Source organism: Cyclopterus lumpus, chromosome 20, assembly GCF_009769545.1.
Source record: "Cyclopterus lumpus isolate fCycLum1 chromosome 20, fCycLum1.pri, whole genome shotgun sequence".
In the NCBI taxonomy this organism is placed as follows: Eukaryota; Metazoa; Chordata; class Actinopteri; order Perciformes; family Cyclopteridae; genus Cyclopterus; species Cyclopterus lumpus.
The window spans coordinates 13,185,257-13,204,275 of NC_046985.1; the positions used below are offsets into that span (position 1 = coordinate 13,185,257).

General features: G+C 43.6%; 3 protein-coding genes across 4 annotated transcripts; 1 reads left to right on the forward strand and 2 right to left on the reverse strand.

Annotated features, from left to right (window-relative positions):
- Positions 1-2,480: 2,480 nt before the first annotated feature.
- Positions 2,481-6,585, forward strand: psme1 (proteasome activator subunit 1). The gene is made up of 11 exons (XM_034559760.1): positions 2,481-2,735; positions 2,994-3,026; positions 3,139-3,201; positions 3,326-3,427; positions 4,292-4,349; positions 4,611-4,708; positions 4,815-4,883; positions 4,979-5,046; positions 5,442-5,496; positions 5,714-5,800; positions 6,384-6,585. The coding sequence occupies exons 1-11, from the start codon at positions 2,697-2,699 to the stop codon at positions 6,462-6,464; spliced, it is 753 nt and encodes a 250-aa protein (XP_034415651.1). The 5' UTR covers positions 2,481-2,696; the 3' UTR covers positions 6,465-6,585.
- Positions 6,586-6,687: 102 nt separating this feature from the next.
- Positions 6,688-8,527, reverse strand: LOC117749351 (fat storage-inducing transmembrane protein 1). The gene is given in 9 exon segments (XM_034559759.1): positions 6,688-6,961; positions 6,963-7,021; positions 7,024-7,218; positions 7,220-7,332; positions 7,335-7,403; positions 7,406-7,443; positions 8,282-8,322; positions 8,324-8,385; positions 8,388-8,527. Coding segments are annotated over 9 exon segments (870 nt in total). The 5' UTR covers positions 8,524-8,527; the 3' UTR covers positions 6,688-6,804.
- Positions 8,528-8,546: 19 nt separating this feature from the next.
- On the reverse strand, positions 8,547-18,701 carry dcaf11 (ddb1 and cul4 associated factor 11). 2 transcript variants are annotated; one of them, XR_004611703.1, is made up of 16 exons: positions 18,457-18,701; positions 17,854-18,118; positions 17,416-17,543; positions 16,415-16,533; positions 16,234-16,298; positions 15,876-15,976; positions 15,457-15,603; positions 15,023-15,077; positions 14,552-14,620; positions 14,268-14,325; positions 12,950-13,135; positions 12,568-12,721; positions 11,981-12,133; positions 11,700-11,806; positions 10,959-11,083; positions 8,547-8,671 (listed from the first exon to the last, which is right to left on the reverse strand). XR_004611703.1 is itself a non-coding variant. In XM_034559757.1 (15 exons), the coding sequence occupies exons 2-15, from the start codon at positions 18,102-18,104 to the stop codon at positions 11,012-11,014; spliced, it is 1,665 nt and encodes a 554-aa protein (XP_034415648.1). In that variant the 5' UTR covers positions 18,105-18,118; positions 18,457-18,701; the 3' UTR covers positions 9,841-11,011. The 2 variants fall into 2 exon arrangements, 1 of the variants encoding a protein (XP_034415648.1); XM_034559757.1 differs by lacking the exon at positions 8,547-8,671 and having other exon boundaries at positions 9,841-11,083.
- Between the last annotated feature and the right edge of the window lie 318 nt (positions 18,702-19,019).

Here is a 19,019-nt window from a genome sequence, read left to right on the forward strand (position 1 = left end):
CAGAGACTCCCAAAGCACATGGAGAACACACACACACACACTCATTCACAATGAATGAATGAGTATGTGCTAAACAGCCGCAACTGCAGTCCGTGTCCGTGGTTATGAAAGGGAACATTCAAAAATGCAGCAACGGCAAAAAACTACAAGAAGCCATTAAAAAAGCTGTGACAGGCTTTATTCATTTGCCCACGTGGCATTAATGAGACCGTTATTTGATTTGAGTGTACACAGGTGGGAGTTTGGCCTTTAGAAATCATATTTGTCCGGTAAAAGTCAGCCTTGCTGATCACACATCTGTGGCTATTTGAGGTTAAGTCTCATCCTTAAGATGTTTCACCCTGGTTCTAAAGGCCAAACGCCACAATTACACGTCTAGAACAATCAAAACGACACACTTCATGCAATGTGACAGAATAAATAAATATTATGATATAAACTGGATAATATGTCAATGATATTTTTCATCAGTCTCAAAGTTAAATCTGGTGTTAAGTTTACATAAAAAACTATGAACTCCTGAAGAACTCACTATCGATATTTCCCAGTCAATGATCTACTGATTAATCAAGCAGCTGGATAATAATAACTAATTTGGATTTCTTTTTTTGACTGATTTGCAATTAGAAACTGATTCTACCGGGACATAAAGTGTAGCCTTAAGACTTCTTATGATCAAATGCTGCGGTCTATGTGTCCTTGAATTGTGGCAGAATATTTTTTTATTTGCAATTCTTAATCAGAGTGATGTGCAATGCAAGCAGTTTTTTTCTTTTACAAGCTGTACTGAGTCCTTGCTGCAACCATCTAGATTAATGAGGAATATGAATGTTGTATTGCTGTGTTTCAGAAAGATGAAATTGCAGCACAGAAACTTGACATACATAGTACATTAATTTAGCAGCCTGTTCTGAGAAAAGCAACTTACAATAGGGTTTAAAAAAATATGTATGAAATACATATACAGTAATACAAAAGAAGTACAATACTCCCTTCGAGTGAGTGATTGTATATTGTGATAGTTTACATTTCAGTTCAAGGGAGCAATTGAGTTGCAACGTTAGTCATATTGTAATTATAGAGGGGGGCAATTGAAGTTCCACCACACGAGAGATGATTAGCCGACATGGTCACGAATCCTAAAGTTCTCCCTGTCTACCTCCTCCCGTCTCTCCCAGCCCACTTTTGCTCAGATACACAACCTTTGTCCACAGTATTTCTCAACAGCTTTCCTGAACGCAGAATAACACACTGCACAAAGTTTTAAACGCTTACTCAATCAAATCAAAGAATCAATAACTAATGGCGCGGGCACGGCAAACAAGTTCACCCTTTGCTCTTTGGATCCAACTCCCATACGCCTGATGAGTGATGTATTATAAGTGTCTCGCTGTGTGGTAAACACTAAAAATGTTCAGCCAGATATGGCAAAGATGTACGAAGAGGTCTCTCTATATATATATTCAATCTGTGTGGGGCCTTGAAGGGTTTACCTGTTACAGTCTGGATCTAGTGTAGCACAGAGTATGTGGGCATAACGATGGCATGTAGATGACTTTGGTACTGTTTGTGTTTACAATGGGAGGCTCTGACGTCCTTTCTGCCCACTCAGGATCCTGTATTTGTTTTCGGCTTTAACCTGACCCCCCCCCCCCCCCCCCCCCCCCGGCTCTGTCCACACAGCTCCCTGATGAAAGAGCAGATGCACAATAGCAGATCCCTGAATGACTGGTCGCAATAGCAGACACACTTTGGTCGTATAGGTTTATACTGATCAATGCCGAGATAAAGTGATGCTGCCCTGCTATTGGGATTGTTTGATTGCAAAGACCATGGATATTTGTCTTTGTATTGTGTATCATTTTAAATTGCCTCCATATTTCAGAGAAAAGCTACATACCAATTTACAGATGATGGTTTTTCAATATATTTGACAGAAGACTCTTTGCGTCATTGAGGCGAATGGTTCATATGCCCTTTTATTTCAGCATAGGATTTAGATTGTAGACGTTACAGATTTACTCTGATGCTGTTAATCATCATATTTTTTCCTTTTTTGTAGTTCGCAACTGAGCACTTGGATTTACTCCACTTGGAACAGGAGCATCACCTAGTGGACACAGTCAGAACCGAAAAGAAAGTTACAAAATGGTAATTTTGATAAATGGTAAGTGATAGCGCGTTGAAAAAGGCTTTAATATGATGATGGAAAACAGGTGTTTAATCGAGCAAAGACGTGTCAGTATGCATTCATTACTTTTTCCATAACTATATATTATATAAAAAATATATATTACTTATTATATACATTATAATATATATATATATATATATGTAGTTATGTATTACATTATATACATTAACTCGAATAAGTTATTAGTAATTTAAAAAAAGAGAATATTATAATTTAACTTCTTCCTTCCCAGTCCCATTTATTATGGGAAGTGCCAAAGCTTCCTCAAAAAACCAGAAGTCCCACAATGCAACGCGACCATTCAATATTGAAGTGGGGGAAAGTCCGGAACCGTCCTAACAACACTTTCATTTTCGCTTTTTACGCTGAGTAACTGCGGGCTTCGTCCCGAGTCTGGTTCCTGGCATCGAATTACAAAATAAAAAGAGAGCTTGTTATTCTTTATCTCGGTGGGGCAGAAGTTTAAACACGCCAACACACGTAACCGAGTAACAGAGACGACATGGCCTCTCTGGATATCCGTCTGGACTCGAAGAAACAGGTGAGCGCGAGCGTCTGCGAGCGGGGTTGAAAATGTCGGTGACGTTACCGACATTTTCAACCCACTTTCCCTTCAAACTGTCGCGTGGCGGTGACGCCGAGTCCGATCCGAGTGTGTTGTGATAAGTAGACAGACGCGAGCAGGTGGCTTGGTAGTCCGGTCCTTAACGGCCCGTTAGGATGCGTGAGCAGCTGTTCCCCTAAATGCCCTCCAGTGTCGAAGGCGGAGGAACTAAATCATGACGTCTCTTCATTGCAGGTGGATGACTTCTGCCAAAAGCTCACCAAGGAGGTAATGTATCCCAGATGTACACATCTCTCCCAACCGCGCTATTAATGTATCTTCCTCGCATTAACATCAACAATGCATTGTTGTTGTTATTATTATTGATTTAACACAACAGGCAGAAGACTTGGTGTCCAAATGTTTCCCTCAGAAGATTGAAGAGCTGCAGTTGCTGCTGAAGGTATCGATGATCTGTGACTATCAGCCACACTGGAGACCTCCTGTTGTTTTTCTTCACAATACAAGTGTTTTACAAAGTTGTCAGAAGCGACAGGACGTATTTTATCTTTCTGTTTGTCCGACAGACATCTTTCAGCTGCGATAACCTGGCATCCCTGAAGGCTCCGCTGGACATCCCGATACCTGACCCGGCCAAAGAGGAGGCCAAGCGCAAGAAGAAAGAGGAGGTATGTCCCACGCTCACTCGGTTTGAGGCTGTATTGTCTGGAGCATGCTGGTTGGAAGAAGTCCAAATACAGCAGTAAAGCATACACTTCAAGTTGAAACCACCAATGCCATCTTATAGAAATGGTATTGGCTTCCGAAAAAGGTGTCTTAAGTATTTTATGTTCTTAACTGTTGAATTTCTGCACAAAGCCTCTCAACTGGGATCCTCAATCGAGGGTTTATATAAAGCGCTTCACATAATATCACAGTACAACACCTAGACTGAGTCATCTGTTACCACGGCTACCAACCGCTGTGTAGTTTCCAAGGACTGCTTTGCAAATTGGCAGTGAGTGAGTCGATTATGTTGGGTGAGTAAAAATAACTAAATTTAACTTGACTTATGTGTTTTTATTTGGCTTTAAATTATATCTATATAATAGATTTTTCTAGTAATGAAAAGAAGTATCCCGCTGGTGCTCTATACAGCACAAAAACATAATTGACTTAAAGATGAAAGCATAAGACATATTTTAAAGCATAAGACATATTTTCACCCATTTAAAGTATCCCAAATGCTTATACTGATCTATATATTCTAGCAGTTTTATGTGGAAGAAAAAGGGGGTTGGAATAATATAATATTTAAAGACCATACAGCAGCTCAGGGGAACACACTGTTGGAGTTCCAAAGCGGCGTGCAAGGAGCAGGAGCTGTTGGAACAAGGTTACATTTCTTATACAAAGAAGAAGAAAAAATACAGCATTTGACATCTTTATTTAGCCACAGAAAGAAAATAAAAAAAGCATGTGGGAGAGCTGTCTGAGAGATTAATAGGCAGCGAAAAATCTCTGACCTGCCGCCTTCTGTTCTCATGTTGCAGAAGGAGGCGAAGGAAGGAAAGAAAGACAAGGACGGCGATAAAGAGGACGAAGATTCAGGTAGAGACGGTGATGACGAGTGATGAATGAACACGCTGCAGTGGTTTTCCAGCTCTCTACATTACAGTCGCTATTAAACAAGAATATCCCTGTTTTTTTTATTATTATTCCTCTTTGATCGCAGCTTTCTGTCCATGAACGTATTTGTTATGTGACGGAGTGCGACTGACCAGAATGCTCTGATATTGTGACCGAGTGAAACAATGTTTGCAGATGTTTTAAAAAAAATCTTTTACATATTACATTTTTTTGGTCCACCAGGGCCTCCTTGTGGTCCCATCTGCACCAATGAGCACGTGGAGAGTCTACTGCAGGAGGTGAAGCCTCAGATCCAGACACTGAAGGAGAAGCTCAACACGGTCAGTCCGTCTATTGGCTTCATGCTGCTCAAATGGGGCTTTAATTACACGAATAACCGTGAACACTATCGCACTAGATATTAACACATTCAGATTTACTTGGCAGGTGTCAATGTGGGTGCAACTCCAAATCCCTAAAATTGAAGACGGCAACAACTTTGGAGTGGCGATCCAGGTTGGTAGCCGGTGGTGATTTGGTGGAGCAGTAGAAAGAATGTCTTGTGCGACATGTATCGACATAGGTTTAATATCTTTTTGTTTGTCCAACAGGAGAAAGTGTTCGAGCTGCTGACCAACACGCGCACAAAGATCGAGGGGTTCCAAACCCAGATTTCAAAGTAAGAGCCCACAACTTGTGATAGATGTAGTTTTATTTGAAAGGTAAACACCTCCACGCACACACAGCTGTTGTCAGTTGGCTGGTTGTAGCTATGTTCACTTTGCTCTCTCTCTCTCTCTCTCTCTCTCTCTCTCTCTCTCTCTCTCTCTCTCTCTCTCTCTCTATATATATATATATATATATATATATATATATATATATATATATATATATATATATATATATATATATATATATATATATATATACTCACTCATTGTTTGCTGTTCAGCAATAATCACAATCTGTCTTCAATCAAAACTGGACGCTCACTGATATTAAAGATGATCAGACAGGAATACATCCCATCACGGCGGTTTACAAATGACTTTTCATGTCCCTTCTGTCTGGTAGATATTACAGTGAGAGAGGTGACGCTGTGGCCAAAGCCTCCAAACAATCCCACGTGGTCAGTATCTCGTGCTGTGAATGTTGTCAGACATCGCAAACGCATGCGTGTGCATTTCTGTGTGTTAAATGGTCATTACTCTGTATTCTCTGTTTGTCATGTAATGAGTCGTCATGACGGTGTCCTGCTCTGCGTGAATTGGGTACACGCTGGATGTGCCGTGTACGATCGGTATGCTTCTGCATGTGAACCGTGTGCTCTGTGCTTCCTGCTGCAGGGAGACTACAGACAGCTGGTTCATGAGCTGGACCAGTATCAGTACTGCGAGCTCCGCCTTGTGATCTTGGACATCTGCAGCACATACGTAAGACACCTTTTGTATTTAAATGTGTTTGTGTAGAAATATCTGGAAAGTGGTTACAAATCTGATAGTGTAAAAACACACAACGGATAACAACAATTTAATTGCTCTGTAGTCTGCATACTCGTCACCTGGATATTCTAACTCGCATATTTCACACCTAATTTACCATCTGTTGCAATCATGCACTGTACTTGAAATACAACTATCCACACATCTCTAAAATATTCCAGTCGTGTCCCAGCAGCGAGGATGGCGCCTAAATGGAATAAATTCCTTCTTAATAGGAGGGTAATTAAACTAATTGCTGTGCTTGTGTTAACTTGATTAGCGCGCCATCTCCTCTCTATTAATCACTGTTGTCTCCTACCTCTGCCTATTGTCTTCCTGTGTTTGATGCTGTTAATGAACAAGGCAGTACAGGTGATGATGAAAGGAGCTGTATACACACAATAACCTCTCTGTCTCTCTCTCTCTCTCATTACTGCCTCTGACCTTTTTAATTATCTCTCTTGCATGCTGTCGATCTTCCTTAAATCTTTCTCGCGCTACGTTTCCTCTGATGCATCTCTTTCCCTGTCTGCAGGCTGTGCTGTTTGACGTCATTACCAAGAACTATGAGAAGATCAAGAGGCCCAGAGGAGAAGGCAAGGCTCTCATCTACTGAGACTCCAGCAGGCTTACAGGATCCAGCTATCGTAGTATGACACTCAAGTAACAAAACACCAGCTCTAACATGTGTGGATTCATTTTGGTTCAAATGACACAATAAAGCAACTTCACTCCGACACTTCTGACTGCTTTCTTTTTACCTCCAATGAATGTATTCATTATATTTCTTTGATGCCAGAGGTATTTAGCGTTAGTCAAGGTGAATGAAATTTTTTATACAGGTGATCTACTCTTCACAACCCCCTAATCAGAAGCCGTTTTGACTCCATAACTTGAGCCTGAGCTTTCAAGGTCACAACCACATCACCAAAGCATCATCTACTGAGGGTTTCACACTACTGAGGCTGTTTGTTGATATCCGTGGTGGTAAACCGTCCCTCACCCGGCAAACCGGGACAGGCCCAGCTCGGTTTGAGTCCGTACCACCCTTGATAGAGGCCTCTCCACACCAGGTAGCTCAGAGTTCCTCCCAGATGCTGGGACGGGAACTTGGAAGTGTGCAAGCTAACGTATCGGCAGGCACATCCAAACAGCGAGTAGAACTACACATGAGGAAGATGAAGCGTGTAGGGGGGGGCGCCGGGGGACCTCTGCAGAGCCTTGCTTTGAGCCAGGTGAAGACCAAAGATGGACATTTCCTCCACAAGCAGCAGGCAACACAAGCAGACAATAAGGATGTCCTGGGACAATTCGTAACCCCTCCACACCATGTTGGCTTTTAGGCAGGAGGCCTTGGTCCGGTCCTCATCCGGTCAGCAGCAGCAGGGGTTGGATAGAGGAGGTGGTGGTGCCTCGACTATCCTGGGCGGGGGTCATAGGTTCATAACAGGTTCCTGCTGCATCCTCCAGCAGGGTCAGGAGATGCCAACAACCCTCATCCGAGAGAGGTGGCGGGAGTGGCAGGCTGAGATGGAGAGAAGGGTGAAGGAACCGTGAAGATGCAGGTCCAACCCCAAGTGGACCTCAAGAACTTCCTGCAGGAGAGCAGAAATCAGTGTTGCATGAAAGCATCCACGGTATCAATCGTCAGAATTCAATAAGTTAAAAAAATATATATTTAAAACCTGCAATAAAACTGTTCCAGTTGAGGGTAAAGACAAGTGAGGTCAGTCCGTTCATGTTTTGGAATGCACACAAACTTGTTCTGCCAAAGGATGACTGACGGCTTCGCTAATGGCCTCACACATCGTGAGTCGTACAAGACCAAAGTGCACTAAATAAACCTCACAAAAAAAGCACCAGTTCACTTTTAAGGCTGTAATAACTTACAACTGTAACATTACTTTAAAATGTGCGGCCAATAAACCATACTATTGATATAACCAAGTGAACAGTGTCTCTGTCAGTATGATGCTAAATCATGGCGGGACAGGTAAAGGGGAGTCAGCTGGCGAGCATTAGCTGTGAAGCTACTGGTCACACCAGACCAAATATGGCTGTAACAGACAAACCCCTGAGTGTAAAGGTAAAAAAATAAATGATTTATTAATCTCAGGATTAATAAAAGTAATTATCCTCTTCCTAATAGTCATGATTGACAGTTTAATCTTCAAAAGTAGGCAATGACTTGATTTATGGTATTTCCTATAGCATAGACCATGTTCAGCCATGAGCCATATTAAGGCCTGGACTATACTTCATTACACACATATTTGGTGTGTTAAAATGTTGAACTCTTAAATTGAAATTGGAGCATGCAGGCGCAGCTGAAAACAATGCGGCCACTTTAGTCATGTCTAGCAATAGCAACAATAGTTATAAATACACTACGTCAATATTCCATTTAAAAGTGGAAACACAACCAGGCAGTACCTGTACAGGTCGTGGTGGCTGTTGGCGAAGATGCTGCACCTCTGACACCCGGAGACTCAGCAGAGGGCCGAACAGAACCAGAGCGGACAGCATCGGGTGGAAACCCGGGCCAGTGTGTTGGTTACAAACACCAGAGCAGCATCCAGGAGCCTGAGGAGGAACTTCCCCAGCAGGATCACCTCTGCAGCCATCTTGTGTAACTTCTCCAAGTTGATCTCTGGCGAGAAGCCATTTGAGGACATTTCGGTCTTGGCCCCCCATGTTCATCTGCTGTCTCGATGACGCCGCTCTCCTCTTCTTTTTCTCCAATTAGAGCCGTGTGGTGGAGTCTGCCTCGTTTCCTTTTCTCTCTCGAAGGCATTCTCCTCTGTGAGCCGTTCCACTTTATCACTGTCAGGCGTGCATGAGGACATATGGCTTATAAAAATACAACCCCGCTCTCCCCTTTACCCCCAGAAGCCCTCCCCCAACACAGACCCAGACTCAGAGTGGTGGACATGGTACTGGCTGCTCCTGTTATTCTCAAAACAATGATCCAATGCTTTGGGAATTTGATCCATAAAGCTGGTGCATGCGTACATTTCAAATTATAAACACAGATTTTTGTACGATGGCTTGAAACAACTACTCCACAATCAGACTTACAGGCATGTTGCAATTATATTTGCATTTATGACATTATTTCTTGCGTAAGGAATCATTCTGACATAAAATGGCTCGTTTGACTCCTTCTTTGGTTCCATTCTTAGAATCAGCTGTTGGAGCCAAAACTAATTTAAGTTATAAACTGTTGGCAGTCTGCATTTGGCGCCATGAACAGCTGCCTTTCTCACAGCACTTTCAGTATATTTCCAGGCCCAGTCCTCAAAGCCAGAGCCTCTCGTACCTCTTCAACTCCCACCAGAGCCACAATTGAGTAAATGTAGTCTTTCTGTGGGATTGAAGCTCAATAAAAACACCCTGGAAGTGTTTTCATTGGAACGGACATCCAGTCAAAACTACTATACATAGACTCCATATTCATACCATGGAAGTACTGCTGGAGTCCATATGTGAAACGTTATTGGATTTTCTTGAAGTGACGCAGTTTTAACAGCGTAAGGATATTCTGAGTGCTAAAAAAGAAAAAGCGACATAATTGCATTTAAGGAGGAGCTCTGACATCTGTTTCTTTCTTCCATTTGGATTTCTTCTTGATCATTTATCATAAGACCTTTTCCTTTCAGTGGAACTGCAGCCGAGATGATACATTATTACCCCCCACGGTGTCGGTGCGTTAAGTATTTTATTAACAGGAACAGTAAGTGTAAATGAAACCATGCACGCCAAAAGAATCTGTCTAATTTTAGACCACTTAACTGCACTGCTGTCGTTACAACGACCTTGAAGCCTCTGCTTTGGTTCCTGGAGCTATTCATTGTCACTTGTTCGTTACATGCTACTGGCAAAAGAAAATGAATGTGATGTTTGTTCAGTGTGAAGGAATTAACGTACAAGTGCAAATAAACACTTATCTCCATTTAGTTCATCAGCACGTACTCAGTTTAAAAGCCTCGGTGTTGTGGCGACACATTGAAAGGTTTTTATTGTTACTGTAAAACAACGGTCGGAGAGTGAAACATGAGCTTTGATATAAACACCTGGAAATTGCATAAACAGATCCGTGTGTACGTTTTGATCCACGCACACCATCCACAGTCCCTTCACCGAGTCTCGACCTCAACATGTCATCAAATCTTTTCAGATGATCGCGAGGTTCGTTTTGGTGTGGCCAACCACAACCTCTTTTCTTTTTCTTTCAGGGCTCGAGTTCAGACTTGAGTGCTGACCCAGGATCCATAAGAAGACCTCAGACTGAGACGGCAGACTTGAGGTGACTTGGAGACGTTGAAACATAAAATCATTGTGAGCTCGACGGGTAAAACGACACTCGGTAAGCTGTGGACGTCCAACACGGGAAGCAGGAACAGCTGACCAAGACGTGGACCAATGGTAAACTCCGGACAGTGACATGAGTCGTGACTCAGGCAACTGGTATATACACTGTACTGGATTGTTATAAAATAATCGGTCTCTAAATGTGGACCTTGAACGCGACGGCCCCTCAAAAACGGACCGAGCTCAGGATGTTCATACCAGTAAAGGTCAAGAGTCCAAATCAGCACACTGACAACTATCTAAATACACTCCCTGAATGCACATACCATTAAAATACTATACATTTATACAGAATTATCATCGCCAGTCCCACGCTGCAATATCCAACATTGACTTTCATAAAACTAACTTATCATTACATTTCAAGACATCCTTAAGTAAGTGCCGTGCTGAGCGTTTCCAGCCTCAGCACATTTCCATGAAGTGTTTCAGGCCAAATTCAAAAGCTTTGGCCCATCGCTGATTCTTTTTCCGCGAAACAGTGAAGCAAAAAAAATTGGAAAATCTGAAGTAGGCCGTCCCACTGTGCCCTAATCTGCTCTTGACAATGTAAGGCTATAATGCCTTCCAAATGAACACTTCTCAACCACCACGCTATAACTGTAATCATTAATATCCAGCATTGAATTAAAAAAATATTGAAGTCTCTCCCAGTCCTTCTGAGCGTATAGACGTCCTGTGTTCGGGCCAGCCTCCCCCCCCCCCCGTCTGTGGTGATGTCACTTCCTTGATGTCACACCTTTTCCTTTGTCTCTCCTCGTCTCTGGCTGTCCAAAGGCCTCTCGCCCGTTGTCAGACTCGCTCTCTCTCCTCCTCCAGCGGATGGGTCTGTCTGTGCTCCCACATTCGCACCGCTCCGTCCCACTGTGGAGGAACAGGAAGGTGGGCAGAGCGATCAGAGGCGCGATGTTTCATTTTACTTTCCCACATTCACTTAAAATAGTCATTTATTCTGTATTACTTAACGCTGAAATCCGTCATTTATTCTTAATACATTCTTTAAAAAAGGTTCACATTAAAACCTTGCAAAGCTTCCGACTGAACAAGCGTTCTCATATTTCTTAAACTGTGGATGAACTTTTCTAAATGTGAATTTACTAAAAATAGTCACGGAGGTGTCACAAGAGCATCTCGGTGCACTCTGACAACTTTGTTGTTTTGACAACAACTTATTGCTCGCCGCTGTAGTCAGCGACGACATTAGGAAGCTTTAGAATTCCAGCGTTATTTTTTTCCCAGCAGTTTCATCAGAAACCAGATATGCAATATGCTTTTGTGTTTCTGTAAGTGATCCATTTGACAGAAGACATTTCATGTGAATTTCGTGGTACTCCAGCTGGAGAAAACGCTTTCTGGTTTAATTCCCATTTGAACCTTTTTACTTTTATTTTCTTTTTTTTTTACATTTACATGTAATATTTATGATCACAAGCTTTTACACATCGACTCCAGTTGAACAGTTTGCATGAACAGCACTCACAGAGCTGCTGACGATGTTGTCCTCGTATGGGTGCCAGCTGACGTCCCTCACACACGCGTCATGGCCCGACAGTCTGGAGACTACGCCGCCCGTCAGGACGTCATAAACTGGACGGATACACAAACAATTCAAACATATTTACCGTGTCCCTTTAATTAGCCCCATCCACATCAGGACTGCCTTGATTTTCCGCGTTGCACGCCATGGGAACGACACCCTGGGTGGAAAATAACCAGACTAGACGTCGCAGACACGAGCAGCGGCAACGCGGTGAGACTCACTGATGATTTTGCCAGTGGAGCAGCCGGAGTAGATGAACCTCTGTCCAGTGCTGAACTCTGGAGAGAAGCGGCTGCGGATGAGGGTGTGCAGAACGCCGTGGCCACGGTAGGTCATCACCGAGGTGTCGCCTGTCAGCTTGTGTCTCTTCAAGGCTGAAAAGGGAGACACGCAACAGTTTCAGAAATCCCCCAAAATCACTTTCAGAAGTCATAGTTTGGTGCAGTTTTACTAAAGCGATTTAGAGTTGATTTAAATCCTAAACGTCTATAAACTGGTGAAAACAAATGGGTGCGCTACTACCCGTCACCCGTCCTCTACGCCTTGTAATGGTAATCAGTCATTTCTCTATGTGTGGTTTGAATGCTGTCATGTCCCCTTTCCTTCACCACATGTACACACCCACGTTTAACCCCTTCCGTCATTGGCCCTCTCACCCTTCTTCACACCGTCATTTCATCTTTATACCCTCCTCTGGTCTTCCTCCACGAGTCCTCTCCTCCCCTTGTCCTCTAACTTTCCTCTTCCTCCTCTCCATCAGTGTCTCACTCTCGCCTCCTCCTCCCAATCGTTTCCCTTACCCCCTCACCTCTCTGGGGAACCTGCTGCCAGCGGTAATCCCAGTTTTGTTGGGTGACAGCCAGACGGGAAGCTGCCAAGCCTTCTTTGGGAGAGAACTTCCTGATGTCCCAGAGCTTGATGGACTGGTCCTTTGAGTTGCTGATCAGATAGCGTGCATCACCCTGGCACAGCCATGAAACAGTTGAGCGGGACCAAATTAAAGAAAAGATAATAAAAAAAACTCAGGGTTAGACCAGTACACTGGACTAAAGACACACAACACTGGGCTAATATTAGCCTTCAATCAATCAACTTCCAACCAATCACTACCCATGAGGCTTTTGGTGGAACTTTTCATTGACAGATTGAGAAAAAAACCAGCAGCATTCCTCTCTTTGCTCCCCCCACACCTTGCTGTGGATGAAGGTGATGCCGTCTCGGTGGCCGGCCAGCTGTCCGACAGGCTGCGGTCTGTCCTCCCGCAGCGTTCGTCTGTCCCACACCTTGCACAGCGCGTCGTCGCTGCCAGAGAAGAGCAGCTGGGACGAGCTGTCGGCAAACGCCACCGCATTCACGTCGTCCTCGTGGGCATCAATCTGACGAGCGGAGACGCAAAAGAAAGAGAGTCGGCAATCGTGTGGGGTGTGTGAGCACGCGGCAGCGAGCGCATGCGATTTCCTTTGAGAGAGACGGTGTGTAGCGTACATGCTCGTGTGAAAGGGCCTTGGTCTGTGTTTACGTCAAAGTCGTGACAGACACAAACGTTTCCAGAACTCATCCAGTATATTTCCTTTTTGAATTAATTGCAGACAAATATGTCTGCAATTAAATCAAAAAGGAAATATATAAAAATAGAAAGACTGAAGGAAAGTGAAACTCACAAAAATGTAATTATTGCTACAGTTCTCTGCAGCAGATGAGCAGAGCAGTGCGACAAACAAGTCGTCTGTCCTAGAACTAATTCAGCTGCTGGAGGACGCTCAGAGAACCCTTTTTAATAGAGCATTTGTTGGGGACTATTTTGCCCCACGAATTTGGTGATCTACTGGCAATCAGCAGCAGAGGTAAAGTGTACGTGGGATTGAATCACGATAGACTACAGTGTCTATTGATATAAAAGGATTGCTCCTTTTATATCAATAGACACTGTAGTCTATCGTGATTCAAGTCTACCGGTGTGGCTCATTGGTGCGTTTTTAGACATTTAGAAACGGAGCTCTATGGCATAGGAGAAAGAGATATATCAGACAATTCATGTTAGATAGGATCAGTTTATTGTTGGTTTCAGTCTTTTCATGGGATGTGTTACCACTAAGAGAAATAGAGATCAACACCAGATTGTTCCTTTCATTGAAAATTTCTCCAAAAATTAAACAAATTCAGAGATTAAGCATGGATATATTGACGCAGAGGTAATAATAGGAATCCTTGAGAAAAAGCATATACAGTGCTGAAGCAGATGGTTGAGGCCAGCTACTGACTTCTACGCAAAGGGGGGTTGTGGGAGGTGGGTTTAACCCCCTCCTGTCCCACGGACAGGGTGGAGCTGGACTCTGCGGCTACATTACAGGGCAGTGGGAAACGTTACGTGAGCCGGCACACTTTCATGTCTGGATCACACTTTCAGGTCTGGATCACCTTGATCACTGGATGAGGCCCAAACAGGCCGAGGTTGGCGGGACCACGAGCAAAAAACACACACGGCAAACGCACTCAAGACACACTAACCTTCAACGTTCTTTTATTCTGCTCGAGATCAAAAACGTAAAGGCAGCCGTCATTCGCTCTGAAAGGAGAGAGAAAGAGTGAGCGTGAACATGTGGCTGAATGCGACGGATCTCACTGGTCTGAGTGGCGCTTTAAATTAAATAAAGGTGGTTTTTTTGCTCTAAATAATTAAAGTATTCACAACCTAGGGGAAATAAAGAAGGGCTGACTGAATTAACATTTCTGATAGAGACTTCAACTCTGTCAATCACTGCCTTGAAACATAAAAGCAAAACTGCACTCACCCTCCCAGGATCTCATTGCCATCTGTGGACGCAGCCAGTGAGAACACACAGAACCTCCTCTCATCTGGACTACAAAGCACAACAGCACGCACACACACACACACACACACACACACACACACACACAGGTTGTCACTGCAGCAGTAGCACCATTATTGAATCACAACTACACTATCTACTGTATGTCATACCACACCAAAAAGCTTGATGAAGGCACGCATCACCTCTTAAACAATGCTATTGTTAGGGGTGCTGTGAGTTGAATGGTGGTGCTTTGTTTGAAATAATGATCTCTCCAGTTAACAAAAGGGGCGCACGCACGCACGCACACACGCACGATGGATGTTGAGGTGACAAGCTCTGACAGCATCATTCATCCAGATGTAATGAAGGGAGAGGAGGGCCGGCTGGTAGGAAATGATAGATTACCTGCTCCTTACTGTTATAAGTTACTATGAGGGAAACACTAACTTGAGGTCCAGGGCGGTGTGGTTTTCACTGTCTCCATCAATACTGCACAAATGAACTGCGGGGAAGACGCACAGAGACATAGAACATGTGACTAACACAGCATAAAAGGAGCTAGGCATTATTATTTAGGACAATGACTTATCCAATTTGCAGGCAGGAATTTTCAAAAAGATCCATGGTCAGATGTTTAATCAAGAAAACGTACACTCTTTTATTCTACAATTGGAACCACGTTTAAGGTGCACGGCAGTGCAGAGCTCACCTTGTGGCCGTGATGCAAATGCTAAAGTAAAGTTACAGGGGCGAGAGTCGGATTTCTCTTGCTGCCACTGCAGCGACGGTAAAAATCGGAATAAGGATAACATGGAAGGTTCCCAACCCCCCCATCCCCCATAAACTAGCATCATTGTGTCTCGCAGGTCGATTAGCCTTACTGTAGTCGGACCAGCTGGAGTAGAGCACATTTTGTCCGTCGGGGGTGAAGCAGACGTCCAGAACACTCCAGCCCACGTCGCGAGCCTTCACTGTCCTCCGTAAGTGAAAGCGCCCCCTGGTGGTGTCGTACAAGCGGATGTTCTGGTCTGTGACGCAACAAGATTTTGTATTTTAAAATTATGCTTCAGTGCGTCTCGAACAAATCTGATAGTTGTTGTTGTTGCATCAACAGATTATTTAAAAAAAAGCAACACAAAATAAATAAAACGTGTGTGTTAATGACCACATTCTGTATGCGACACTCCACGAATGGCCATGACGATTTGGTACTTAACACAGTTATAAACAAACGCTAGGAATCACTATCAGATCGGGTTCAGTTCCTCTGGGTTCTCATGTTGGATCTCAGGTTATTTACCTTGGCAGGCGGAGAGGAACATGCTGCCGTCCTCGCTGTACACTCCACAGAAAGCTTTCTGCTGGTACGTATCCTTGTGAGATACATAGTTTGGCAGAAAACTGCAGAAGAAAAAGGGTCAATATCATTTGACAGACAAAATGGTGAGTACTCTTGGAAGCATTGCGTCTAGTCATTTTCACAAAAATATATAGCGCAATCAGTCACATGGAATACATCAAGAGTCTTCATCGAGACTGTTGTTTTGGTTTTTATGTGCCACTTTTCTTCACTAACTGATTCTTATTCTTTTTCTCCGTCACATTCTGGTCCTTTGTTCAACAGTTTTGGGAATGTGTATCATTTAAACCACACGTACTGTGTGCGGATACGACTGCACTCCCCATGAGAAAAACTGGAGCCTCTACATCTGCCTTGCCTCCTCTAAAAAGCAAAAAAGCAGAAAACATCAAACTGGTCAACATTTATTTGGAATTAAACACAAAAGGCATGACTACAATTGTGCACTACATGTGTCGTTGGTATCTCTGCGGTGTGACCTCTGTTAGCATGTGGGTGAAACTCGGGCGGCCCTTCGCGGTCAAGGAGCCGGTGGCCAGCAGGATCTGAGTTCGGATCTCACTTTGGTCCACTTCCTGTGTGTCGGGTTGGGTGTCCACTGGGAAGAAAACACAAAACAAAACCAGTCTTGGTATTAATTACCACATGACATTAAACATCTGTCACGTTGAACCTGAATGACCATTTGACAAAATATGAACAGACGATACTGCGGAGGAGGAAATAGACCAAAAATTGAAGAAACATGGGACTCACTAGCAAAGTCAAAGTATGAGTTCTTAATTGAGCTTTGAAAACATTAAAAGATAATTTGATTTGTTTTAAATGCTTAACGTCGTCATTTTATGATACAGGAAGATAACATTATTCAACCATGATTTGCCGCTTGGTTTCTAATAAAGCTTTGAGCTGCATCTGTTCTGAACCGTCTGTGGTTGGATTACTGACAGCGGAACTATTGGACAAGTGAGCTGGCGTTTACTCAAACCCTGCTACTTGGATTTGGTCTATCCCTCTCCCCGCATGTATCAACAACATCGTTCTGTTATCATATTACAGTAGTCTGTCACAGAAAAGGAAAAGTGCAGCAGCAGCCGAGGGCTGACAGAGAGGATGTTACATTTTTTAATTTTGAATTGTCACCTGGCGCCTGATTTACATAAATAAATACATGTCCACCATAAATTGGTGCATCAAAATTCACCAGAATGCAGGAAATGAATATGGGTCGCCCTCCGTTACTATTTTGCATTCACGAGTAGAAAACCCTGAATGACTTGCATGGATTCACTCTGACAAACAGCCGAAAGCACAAGGTCCAAAAACACTTTAACTTAATACAGCAAAGTGACTTTGTTTTGTATCATCAGTCCATAATAAGCCTTCCAGTGGGTATGGCTGCTGAAACTGTATGTTTATCCAATTTATCTTTCCACCCTCATGCCTGTGGACAGTGATCGTTGTATCAGGAGGAGGTTACCTGGTGGATTGTAGCGGTCCCCCAGACGACCATCCCAGGCTCCGTCGCTGTCCTCATCAGAGTCAGAGTATGACTGGACCAGCTGCAGCCCCGTGGCTCCACTCCCGTGGACCAGACGGACCTGGCCCCTGCACACACAAAGACCAGTGAATAAGAAATGGTGATATGAGATCAAATGAGTCTAACCCGCTCCGATAAAGAACGGGAAACCTTGATTTACTAATACTTTAAGGAGGTAGTTAACAGAGGAATCTTCAAAAACTTTAACAGCATTCAAAAACCACCTCTTACAAAAGCATTGCAAATGTTTATCTTTGATACTGTTGGACTTGTGACATTATTCACCACAAACTGAGCCCAGAAGTGTGAAATGCAAAAGTTCTTTGCTGTGTTATGATCAATATCAGCATCTTAAAAGACAAAACCATCCAAATTCACCTCCTCAGTAGGTAAGCCAGCACTTCAGCTAAGTCAACGTCCTCCTCCGATGCCGGCTGTATGTCTACTTGTTGCCTGTCAGCCGTCCTGCGGCCCCGGCTGCTGCTGCTGCTGCTGCTACTACTGCTGCTGCTGCTGCTGCTGCTGCTGCTGCTGCTCTGGTTTGGTTCCGATGCTTCAGGCTGCTCAGCTGGGTTGCCACTGGAAGAACCCCTTCCACCAGACATCCCAGAACTGGACTGAGAGCCCATAGACCGAAGAGGGCCTAGCAGGGAGAACATTTAGAAATCAATTTTAGAGTTACAGTTTTTCCTTGTGGGAGGACAAAAGAGTGCAGGAGTGTTGACAAGTGTGATCAAGACAAGACAGGAAATGGGCAAAACACAAGTTGGCTAATAATGGCTGCATTAACGTTAGCTAGATAGACATCAATTCAAAGCGATTGGCTCGACCCATCGTACTTCCGCTCCTTCCAAAGGTCGAACTACTTGATCTGCAAGTAGCTCGACTGGCACATTTGTAGTGAGCGGCAGCTCGTCATCCTTAAGAGGGTAATGTCTGTTGAACGAGCTAAGAATGCTAACGACCCCACGGTAACGTTACCGTTTAACTGTCAAACGGTCTTCCTGACAGCTCGTGGGTCCAGCGTCTTTGTGTCGTCTCGGTGCGAGCGTAACAATGTGGCCCCCGACGCGTAACCTCCGCACGGTCCGACGCGCAACGTTTGTAAAGCACAGCAGCTGAAGTTTGACAGCCCAGTGATCGGTTGGCTAGCAGGGCCAGTCGTGAATCGCCATGTTGTTTACAAAAGTGTGAAAAAACCCTGCGCGTGCCCCTGCCCTTTCCCCGTCACGTGATCCGTCGCGCTGTTTGACTGGGACCAATGGCAGTTCAAAACATAGCCGTGTGTCTGTGTGGTGTGTGTATATATATATATATATATATATATATATATATATATATATATATATATATATATATATATATATATATATATATATTTGTATCTATGTCGGTTTAACTGGTTTCTGCCTTGTTTATTTGTTTAGTTTAGTTATATATATATACTTGAGATATACAAGAAACTCTTCTTCCAGCTACAAAAAAAGAGGCATACACAGTAAAGAAACAAGGCAGAAACCAGTTAAACAGACATAAGATACAAA